General features: G+C 39.4%; 2 protein-coding genes across 2 annotated transcripts in view; one reads left to right on the top strand and one right to left on the bottom strand.

Annotated features, from left to right (window-relative positions):
* Nucleotides 1-11,727, top strand: part of LOC139934062 (dolichol-phosphate mannosyltransferase subunit 3-like) — a 535,719-nt gene that overhangs the window by 137,964 nt on the left and 386,028 nt on the right. The gene's annotated exons all lie outside the window — the stretch shown is intronic.
* Nucleotides 57-7,579, bottom strand: LOC139950886 (cytochrome P450 2U1-like). Its single transcript, XM_071949731.1, has 6 exons — nucleotides 7,132-7,579; nucleotides 6,022-6,428; nucleotides 5,277-5,519; nucleotides 4,646-4,835; nucleotides 4,405-4,542; nucleotides 57-2,928 (listed from the first exon to the last, which is right to left on the bottom strand). The coding sequence occupies exons 1-6, from the start codon at nucleotides 7,481-7,483 to the stop codon at nucleotides 2,747-2,749; spliced, it is 1,512 nt and encodes a 503-aa protein (XP_071805832.1). The 5' UTR covers nucleotides 7,484-7,579; the 3' UTR covers nucleotides 57-2,746.

Here is an 11,727-nt window from a genome sequence, read left to right on the forward strand (position 1 = left end):
CCGCAAGTCTACTATTTAATTATAGATTCTTCTTATAAAATACATACCTGATTCATACAGCCTGTATGAGTGTGTCAGCCATCAGTGTCTGTCAGCCTGTAACTTTGGATCTTCCACCATGTTATGGTTTTTCAGCCGCCCAAGGGATCATATTAACCAATTTGAAAATAACACATACAGGCACACACACAGTGTTCAGAATTACATTAGACCATGAAGTAAGGAAGAGAAGGAGCTCGAACGAATGGACTTCAAAAGTCGAACCCGTGGTACCGCGGTCGTTTAACGACACCTCGTAATCACCAACATACCTTACACAAACAATGGGCGACCTGGCGTTTGTGAATTTGCGCGTGCGCACTTGGTTCTTCGCCAAACTATGGCGTCGTATGTCGTATGTATATAATAGAGGAAAAACTACTTTTTTGAGACGCGATAACATTTTGGGACGCTACTGTACACCTTAACGATTAACACAATTGAATACTAACCACCCTCGTGTGCGTCTCGTCATTTATTATTCAGATAATTATTTTTTTCTAAATTTTTACAATATTTTTTCCCGCTTCTTTCTGGATCCTTACCTTAATCCCTTTCCCCTCTCTTTTTCTATAAATGGATATGTCTTTGTTTGTACTTGTTTTATGCCTCTGAAGAAGGTCCAGTTTGGATCGAAAGCTAAGGCCATCTACCCTATTCATTATTTATATTAAAAAGGGATATATTTATTGTTAAAAGTATAAAAACTGTCATCTCAGATGTGTAAAACCAACCCCCGCCAATGATACAAATATAAGTAGGCCTATATGTTTATTAAAAGGACATTGAATTCAAACACTATAAAAATCACACAACAGAAAACATTAAAACACCAACAATCGGGAACCTTGTAAAATCAACACCCATAAAACACATTAAAAACAGAAGGCAGTGACAACAATATAAAACCCTTAATCCCAACGCGAATGGATTTAAAAACCCTCTAAAGCCAAATATAAAACGAATACCAAAAGAGCATCTTTTTTAAACCATGACACAGGGATTAAACAAAATAAACCATTAATTTAAAAATTAATTTTGGTTTTTACCCATACGACCCTTGCAGTGTCTTACCAACTAGACTACCGAGGTTGCCCGGCAGCTAGAGGCAGTTCGAATCCTATGTTTTGGCAGCGGGTACCGCAACGATAATATATGTTAAATTTGCACCGGGGATAAAGAATATTAATTTTGGTTTTTACCCATACACCGATGTGTGTTAGCACTGTAATTTAATTTTAAGTCACCCGGAATTTTAGAGTTTTTTCTTCTTCAAACATTAGAGTATATGTTTCTGAACAATAAAATAACTTTTTGAGTAATTGTTTTTAACGATTTATGTTGAAACAAATAAATAAAGTTGTGTGGGAATGACTCCGCAACCCCGTTTTGTGACGTCAATCGAGGCAGACTTTGCCTCGATCAAACACACGTACGTGCAAGTACATTCAAGTCCTAGTCGTGAGTTTTTACGTTTCGAAAAAGTTTTTTTCTTGCATTTTTCCGGCAATGTCGACCAGATTTATTGCTGCTGGATGCAGCAATCCGGTCCGACGTCTTTTCCAGCGCTATGCAGCAAACACTTCGAGCCGTCGTGCTTCGAGAATCCGGAATACACTACACAGTTTTACATGAAGAGGAAAGTTCTTTTCTAAAACATGACGCCACCCCAACATTTTGTCCAGCTAGTGGGGAAGTCGAAGAAGGTACCTGAAAGACGTAACGAACCTAAAGGAGATTTGCCTAACGTGAAAAAATCAGGTATTGTTTCAACTTTGAGGGCATGTTTTTTTAGCTTGCGCCAAGCGTCGCTATCTTGTGTCGGCACTGCATGCGATTCATCGCGCCTTGAATGACGTCACGAACAGTGCCTCTCGGGTCGGGCTTTTTCAAATTTGTAAATAACATGGAAATTAATGTATACCAAGCAGCTGTTTTGTTAGCAAAATAAATTCTGTAACGTTTCTTTAAGTTGTAATTTAAAATCATTTCCTCTATTTGAAAAAAACAAAAAAAACACGTTTTACTAATTTTTATATTTTTGCACACGTTTTACTATGTTACTCATTGTAACAGGCGAACGCCATGTACGTCATTCATTGGACCTGCAGACGGAATGGTAATAAGCTCGGAACATAAAACTAACAGCAATAAAGGACTAGACATAAGCGTTTAATGTAGATCCTACCCGGTTGGCAATTATACCGCATGAGGAGTTTGCCCTCTCCATGACTCAGTTCATTTTTTAAAGACACTAGACACTATTGGTAATTGTCAAAGATCGGTCTTCTCACTTCGTGTATCTTAACACATGAATAAAATAACAAACCTGTGAAAGTTTGAGCTCAATTGGTCGTCAAAGTTGCGAGATAATCATGAAAAAAACAACACCCTTGTCACATGAAGTTGTGTGCGTTTAGATGGTTGATTTCGAGACCTCAAACTCTGAATCTGAGGTCTCGAAATCAAATTCGTGTTAAATTACTTCTTTCTCCAAAACTATGTCACTTCAGAGGGAGCCCGTTTCTCACAATGTTTTATACCATCAACCTCTCCCTATTACTTGTCATCAAGTAAGGTTTTATGGTAATAAATATTTTGAGTAATTACCAATAGTGTCCACTGCCTTTAAAGGCAGTTGAAATTGTCCATATACACAACAATGCAAAAAGGCAACACAAATTATGCCGAGCTTATCCATGACCACTTATGAACGCCTGGTGGCGCACAGCTCGTAAGGTCTGGAGCTGAGTACAAAACCAGCTGATCCATCCTCTGACGGGATTGGTTTATCCTCTGGAAAGGTAACGGTGAATTGTTGCAGGATATTGACCAAGAAAAGAAAGAGCTCTGACTTGGCGAGATTTTCACCCAAACAGGCACGGCGACCTGTAAATAATTACAAAATACAATCTATATCAATGTGAGAAAATTAAACTCAAATTATTGTGGTGTGGTCACTTTGATTTTAACACGGCTGATGAGATATATAAACGAGTGACTTTTGAGCTTTGCTGCAGAATACATGTACATGTTCAAGTTGTAAGTAAACTTTTTATGCAGTCTGCGCTCTACTATGCTGGTTCCCTGTCCTTTCCCACAAGGGTAAGAACTGGGCCAAATTTCTATTTGTTGCATATTGCTTGTTACTGGTATTCAGCTGTTGATTGCTAATACTGAAAATCAAGTGGAAGTTTGGTTGGTAATCCTGTTTTGTATCAAGGAAGAATTGTCATGCTAAGCAAATTTGTGTGCTTAGCAGCTCTATGAAATTGGGCCTAGGTGTTGGCTGTATATGTTTACACATGTACGATTTAATTGTGACTCTCCAGAACCATGAAGACCTCGTGGAATGATGCGAGAAAGGTGACTATGGACGTGTGCTCAATGGCAGATCCCATGCATAATTCACGAGCCTCAAAGTGTGACGTCAGATGTTCAGGTTAGCGTTCGGCAGCTAGCCTGAACATCTGCCGTCATACTCCAGAGGCTTGTTTGAAACTAAAGTGAACTGTTCGACTGGCTTTCCAAATTGAAAGGATAACATGAGGTGCACCTAACACAGCCGTATTTTACTATTTTTAGTCAAGTTACAAAATTCATTTGAGTAAACACAGTTGAAAACTGATAACAACTTTGTACTCAATAATTATACATCAAAATTTGCAAAATAAGTTATAGATGTGACCGAACACCGTTTTACCAGGTACTTAATTAACTATATAACCGGTGTCGCATGCAACTATGTCCTCTTTGCAATACTGTCCGGAGGACTGTATTGCATATGCAATAATGTCCGCATATTTGCATATATGCAGTTGTGTCCGCCCCGTGCAAAACCGTCCTTGCAGTAAATTAAACGCCCTTGGTCGACAGAACACGTTCGCCATTTGTTTTGAGTGCGTGTCTATATCTATGTCATGTACATGTCCACCGGACGGTTTTTGCATAGCACCGGACACGATTGCATATGCAAAAGTGTCCGGAGCGGACATTATTGCATGGCGGACATTATTGCATCTGACACCGGCATCGTTACAAAATAATAGGCTTTCAGAAAATAGTTTAAGTCAGAGAAAAGACTCAAGAGTGTAGATTCGTGACTACAATGTATTCGCCTTCGGCTCGTAAATTCTATCCACGAATCTACACTTTCCCATCAATTCTCCTTAACGTTTCAAATAAAAAACACGGGTATACTGAACAGCAAAAACCTGTCTTTGTCATAGCCAGTCTATATCATTCGGCTTGATCTAACTCAGAAGTAGAGGGCGCCCCAACTAAAAACAAAAACGCACGATAACATAGTAAGCTTGCGGCCATCTCACATTATTTTCTCGTTACAGAAACGAAATTTTCTCCTACCTGTTCCAAATGGAATGAGTGATTTGTGTTGAATGACACTCTTGCCATCAGCAGAGAGGAACCGGGCTGGGTTGTATTTCTCTGGCTCTGTCCACGTAGCAGGATCATGATGTACCGCCCAGATGTTGACGAGTATGCCTGTTGTCATAACATAAAATAAATTTCCTTGTTTAGCCCCAAATCAAAAGTAATAAACCATGAAATTTTCACGAAGGATGAAGCAGCTAATCCAGTAACTTACATGTCTTTTTCGGAATGGTATACCCGTCCAGTGTCGTGTCGTCCCTCGTTTTGTGTGGAACCGCTAAAGGAGCCACGGGACGAATGCGTTGAGTCTCCAAGATAACGGCATTGGTGTACGGCATGTTTGGACTGTCCGCCATTAGGGGCTGACGACTCCCTCCAGTGACGTCATCAATCTCAGACTGAACCTTTTGGGTATAGCGGTATACCGTTAATGTCAGATCAGTTATACAGACTACGTAGGGGTAAACAGAGTAATACATTTTCATGGTTTCTTAAGGTAGTTGTAGCACCTGAAGAATAACTAAAATAGTTTTTTGTTTCTTACATAGGGTGTTATTTGTTATTAACATTATTATAAAGCGCTGCACTCCACAAGTCATGGGTCAGAATTGATCCCGCAACCAGTCACAATGAAAGATTTTGGTTAGATTGACCCATTTAAAAAAAAGAAAAATTTTGACTAAAGTTAAATCACGATGCGTCTTGAAGATAGGGTGTAGAGCCATAAAACATGGGATCATGACATTGATACACGCACGAAGCAATCTTCAAAGAAAAGGTGAAACAAACAAATAAACAAACAATCAATCAACACACAGTCCGTAATAAACTTAAAATGTCTGTACCTTCTTTTGCATATCAGGATGGAGAGCCATGTACATCAAGGTCCAAAGCAGAGTGTTAGTGGTTGTATCGGTACCAGCGATGAATAAATCTACAATACTTCGACAAAGTGCACCGTCGTTGAAGATATCCGTGAAGTTTCGACCGTCGTCATGTTTTTCCTTGCTTTCTGACTGCCTGACCTCGGCAATTCCCATGTCAATAATATCCCGGATGTCATTTTCATCGTACGATTTATGATGGTCCTAAAAGTTTAAGATCAATATCACAAATTTCGGTAAAATAAATGTTGACTAAAGGCAAGGTTGCTATTGTATGAAATTGTAAAATAGAGGATTTTGTTGATTTGTGTAGTAAGTCTTCTTCTTGCCATATTCATCAAAGACGGACAGTGTTCTAAACACACAATTTCAATGGCTTTTTTCCCCCTTAACTATACTAATGAAATATCTGTCCATTTATACGCATTTTCATAACGAATATTTTTTTTAAGTCCCCAATCCAAAAGGTAAGGACGAGACTCGATGTGAGAAATTAATTTGCATTCCCGAATGACTTTATGGGGGCGCTCTCAATATCCCAAGATGTGAGTGGTCGGTGGTCGTAAAAACTAGTTATCCTGATTAATGTTAATGCTTGATTAAAAAAATGAAGAAGAAGAAAAAAAACCCACACACAATCAATTAAATCAGCATAGTATGTTAGCAAGAGTCTTGGAAACAAACTATCAATAAATGAATGACTTACCTGAATAATTCCACGGACGAAGTCAAAGGTTTTTCGGGCGTTTCCTATTGTTCGATTCATTAATGGTGTGTGCAAAACCCATTCGAAGATATTAAAGGCTGACGTAGGACCATTTTGAGACAACTGCTCTCTGAGACGACCAATAAGTTCAGCGAACTTGGGGTCCGAGTAGTCGAACCTATACCCAAAGCAAACTTTACAAATGATGTTGGAGACGGCATTGTTGACGAGGTGGGCTGGGTCGAATGGTTTTCCTTTTCGGTCTGCGAAGACGTCAAGGAGGTACCGTGATTCCTCGTTGATGGAATGCTCGATGCTTTTCTTGCCCATACCAAAGGTTCTCAGAGCCCCGAGACCAAACCGACGACGCTCCTTCCAGATGGGACCGTCTTCAAAAAGGAAACTGCCTATTATAGAGAAGAAGTAAAAAGCCACAATGTTTTACTTCCGTGAACTTGTACATATAATATCTGCAGGAATCGTTACCAAATAGTTCAGTTATAAATAAAATACGGCCTACCTAAAAAAGGAGCCAATATAGGCCATTCCTCAAAGTGCCTCAATCTTAAATAAGGGAATCAATGTGTGGTGAAGAGGTTTACAACTAGTGGTTTGATCCCAACGATCAAGGCCTGGTTCTTGATAATTTTACCGAGACGAAAAAATACCTTTTCGGTCAAAAAACATCAATACTTTTTGGTAAAAAAGGTATAATAAATGCAAAAATTATAATTGTTTAATGATTTCTTTCGACACAACACCCCTCCAGCTATTAAATGGCAAAGCCCTCGGGTAAACAACTCCTTATAAGGAGATTGCTGTGGCACAACTGTTCCAGCCGTTGATCTCGACCAATAGGAATGAAGAAAATGTCCCGCTCACAACCGGTTATATACACTGGTCATTATCTATTTGCCCTAATAATATCGAAATTGGACCATCCAGTAACCAACATTTTTGTCAAATTATTTTTTGCCCAACTTGTGGTGCAATGATTGATCTTAACCAACTGCCAAACAAAGTTGCTTTTTAGAAAAATGCCTTTACCAACACAATTTGTTTACCAACAAGTTTGCAGTGTAGTTAATTGGTTTTCTAAGGAAGAATTACCTTTCACTCCCATCAGCTTTGTAAAGTGTGGAACAAATCTGTCAGAAAATACATCAGCTTGCTCATGCAAGGCCTTCTTGATGCTGCGTAAATCATTTAGAACAATGAAGAGCTTACGGCCAAGTCGAAAGCTTATCACATCTCCGTACTGCTTGGACCATTCGGTGAAAGCAACATGAGTTTTGCCTTTCTGTACGTTGAATGCACAGCCCACGACTGGCCAACCAGTCGGTCCTGGTGGAAGATTCACAGGCTGCTGAATCCAGTACAGTCCAACGAAGAACACAACGAGGAAGAGAATAGCCGTTTGCCAACCAACCATTTGGAGCAAGTCTACGACTTGGTTCAACATGATTAGTTCGTTTTTGATTTTGCCAATTTTCAATGCTCCGGATTTTACACGTTGTAGTCGCTGAGACTAGGCATGCAGTGTTTTCCCCTACCACTTCGAAAACATTTGATCAATACCAGATTCGGGCTTAGGTTAATTGTTTTTATTTATATACCACTCGACCTTTACCAGTAGCCTACCTAGCCTCTACTATGGAACGCCAAAGAGGCATTTAATCATCGGTGATGGTCTTTTGCAACCGGTGATCAAATTTGTCATCGGTGGTGGTCCTATGCGATCGGTTATCAACTTTAGCAATCGGTGATAAAACACGATCGGTGGTCCATTTTAGCGATCGGTCATGCATATTCATGATCGGTGATGGCTTTTTGCAATCGGTCAACTTTAGGGATCGGTGGTGGCTTTTTGCAATCGGTCAACTTTGGCAACCGGTGATGGAATTTTTCAATCGGTCAACTTTAGTGATTGGTGGTGGCTTTTTGCAATCGGTCAACTTCAGGGATTGGTGGTGGCTTTTTGCAATCAGTCAACTTTAGGGACCGGTGGTGGCTTTTTGCAATCGGTCAACTTTTGCAAGCGGTGATGGAATTTTGGGATATCCGAATTTTGCGTCCGGTCGGTGCAGGCCTACTTCAAAACCTATGATTGTGTAGATTGTGGATATTAATTGTTGTTATTTTCTAGTTCACACCACCATGGAGGAATAAATTACACGCAGCGGGTTGACTGACTTGCCAAACATTTTTAGAAGAGTACCATTTTATACCCAAATAACATACATACATTGGGCAATCAGTTATTCCAAATTATTACATTATTGCAATCAAGATTTATTAATATCTACAATTTTGGGGGTATTTTATAGCAACAAACTACATTACTTTATAATTTTTTAATTGTTTCGACAATCTTAAGACATCCTGTGCCACAGCTTTGACACCCTGCCTTGAAAATTGCATATTATGACCAATGTCGGTTCAATGCCGGCCCAATGGTGGCCGTTACCAAATCAGTATTGGCACGAACAAGTTGTTTTATACCATAATTTGCCAAAATGGTGTGCCACGTCGAAACCAGTATTGGCCCCGAAAAAGTTGTCTATACCATTTTGTCAAAATGGCGTGACGCTAAACAAAAAAGTATTGGCCCAGAAAAGATTTGTCTATGGTGCAGCTACAAAACCAGTGTTTGCCCAATAGAGGTTTTCTACCATTTTGCCAAAATGGTGTGCCGCCAACAAACCAGTAGACAGATGACAGAAAGTAAAACTTCATTATCAGACGAAAATTCAAACAGCATTTTAACTCGTAAGTTTTTATTAATAAAATAAAAATACAAACATTATATCAAATACATTAAATTTAAATGAAATTACTTTGCAATAAAAAAGTTCATTACAATAAAGTGTAGTTGTCCATGATAAACAAAAAAACATAAGAAAAAGAAAAAAACAGCAGCAAAGAAAAAAATCAAATTAAAAATGCTATGTAAAAAACAATAAAATAATTAAGGAGGTATACATTTTAGAATTTTGTTTTATTAATAGTATTCGGTTTCTCGCAATGCCGGTACCATCAGGGGTCGATTTCACAGAGAGTTAGGCCTAGTCCTAACTTAGGACATAGTCCTTGGAGATATAAGAAACGTATGGCTAGTCCTAAGTTAGGACGATTAACTCTTCCTAACTCGAGATAAGACTAGTCTTAACTATTTGTTAAAATCCACCCCAACTGCAATAACTTGCATGGGCTAATTCCTTTTTAAATATCAAGTCGGTTTAGTAATTAGAACATATTTCTTCACCGTTTTGTCAAGTCCAGTATTGGCATGATTGGCCCCGAAAAGGTTTACTATATGACACCATTTGACAAAAATTGTGTGCAGCTACAAACCAGTATTGGCTCAATGAGAGGTTTTCTGCCTGTCTCCGTAAATGGTGTGCCACGAAACCAGTATTGGACCACTGCAGGTTTTCTACCACTTTCCCAAAATGGTGCACCGCTACAAAACCTGCATTGGCCCATTAAATGTTCATCATTTTGCCGAAACGGTGTGTCGCACAAAAACAATATTGGCCAAGACAGGCAAACCTCCGTCCTAACTAAAATAGTTTGCCTCTATAAAACCGACATTGGCACAGTGTGGGCACTTTACTATCAAGGACATGACGCTTGACCGGAAGCAGGTCAGCACTGGCCCAATTCTGGCTCAATATCACCATCATAATTAACGGCACCGTATCGAAAATTGACGCCGGTACATGCCACCATTGGCCAGATACTGTATTGTTTGTTAGGCTATAACTGAACAAAAGGTTTGAACATAGGTTGTAAAGTTCTTGGGATATTGTCCCACTTCCGGTTGACCTGGAAGTAGAGCAGGGTCAATAAGGGGGCCAAATTTTGTTAAGGTTAATCCTTAATGCTCAAAGAGTCTCTAAGTAAAAAAGGGTTTGAAAATTAGTAGTGTAGTTCTTGCGGTATGGTCCCACTTCCGGTTGACCCTGAAGTAGAGGTCGAACAAGGGGACACATTTTTCAAAGTTAATATTTAACACAAAGGAGTGTGCAACTGAACAAAAAGTTTGAAAATCGGTTGTATAGTTCTTGAGATATGGTCCCACTTCCGGTTGACCCGGAAGTAGAGGTCAACATGGGGTCGCGGAAACTGGATTAAGTTTGAAATAGGTTGTATAGGTCTTGAGATCTGTTACCAATTCAGGTTGACCCGAAATTAGAGGTCAACATGGGGTCACGGTTTTCCAAAGTAAAAATTTAAAAGGAGTCTATAACTGAAACAAAATATGAAGATTGATTGTGTAGTATAACTGAAACAAAAAATGGGCCAACTTCCGGTTGACCCGGAAGTATACTTCTTGAGATATGGCGCTCTACTAAGATTTACTAATTAAATATGCAAATGAAGATCACAAGGTTAATTAATTAATAATTTAAAACAAAATTACGTTTAGAGTAAAGCTTATTTTCAAGCTTCAATTTTATATAAGATTTAACTCTTTTATCTTTATACTTTATACACCCCCCCCCCCCCCCCTAAATTAAAACTTTATACAGTACGTTTTTCGCTTTGGATTCAATTAATACGTGCCTGTCCCTTTATTACAAGGAAATATTTGTATAATACTTTACCTGGCCTTTTATAAAACGTGTTGAGTGCGTCCCGGTCTGTGTTTGTCAATCACATTCATGATGCACATAATATGTGTTTTCCATCAAAACGGTTTTTGTGTGGTCATAAAGTTCTCACCTCCGGGTCTGTTTACACAGGGCTACTTGTACGATTTCAGATTTCCCCTAACACACAAAACTATCGGTAAAGACTCTTGTTCAAAAACATTTCCCTTCACTGAATATTACTATTTGTATTTCCCCGGCATACACCATTTCCGGAAGACGACAACCAATTGTGGGACATAGATAACCCTTCCACACCCTCTCCTACCCATTTGTTATTATTATCTTTTTAGAAAGAGCTGAATAATTTGATGTTTGTTGCGTTCCCCCTTACATAGTTATAAAATGGTACTCTTCTAAAAATGTTTGGCAAGTCAGTCAACCCGCTGGTGAGTGTAATTTATTCCTCCATGGTGGTGTGAACTAGAAAATAACAACAATTAATATCCACAATCTACACAAACATAGGTTTTGAAGTAGGCCTGCACCGACTGGACGCAAAATTCGGATATCCCAAAATCCCATCACCGGTTGCAAAAGTTGACCGATGGCAAAAAGACACCACCGATCCCTAGAGTTGACTGATTGCAAAAAGCCACCACCGATCCCTGAAGTTGACCGATTGCAAAAAGCCACCACCGATCCCTGAAGTTGACCGATTGCAAAAAGCCATCACCGATCCCTAAAGTTGACCGATTGCAAAAAGCCACCACCGATCACTAAAGTTAACCGATTGCAAAAAGCATACACCGATCACTAAAGTTGACCGATTGCAAAAAAGCCATCACCGATCCCTGAAGTTGACCGATTGCAAAAAGCCACCACCGATCCCTAACGTTGACCGATTGCAAAAAGCCATCACCGATCACTAAAGTTGCCCGATTGCAAAAAGCCACCACCGATCACTAAAGTTGACCACCGATTGCAAAAAGCCATCAACGGTGGTGAATATGCATGACCGATCGCTATATACCATCACCGATCATGAATATGCATGACCGATCGCTAAAATGGACCACCGATCGTGTTTTATCACCGCTCGCTAAAGTTG

Source organism: Asterias amurensis, chromosome 2 (genome assembly GCF_032118995.1).
Source record: "Asterias amurensis chromosome 2, ASM3211899v1".
Taxonomy (NCBI): Eukaryota; Metazoa; Echinodermata; class Asteroidea; order Forcipulatida; family Asteriidae; genus Asterias; species Asterias amurensis.

Excerpts from the sequence above, each read along its gene's own strand:
- LOC139950886 (XM_071949731.1), bottom strand. The coding sequence starts at position 7,483 with ATGTTGAACCAAGTCGTAGACTTGCTCCAAATGGTTGGTTGGCAAACG. Across the intron at positions 6,429-7,131 it reads AAAGCTGATGGGAGTGAAAG|GCAGTTTCCTTTTTGAAGAC; the intron begins GTAATTCTTCCT and ends TCTCTATAATAG. Across the intron at positions 5,520-6,021 it reads TCGTCCGTGGAATTATTCAG|GACCATCATAAATCGTACGA; the intron begins GTAAGTCATTCA and ends TTAAACTTTTAG.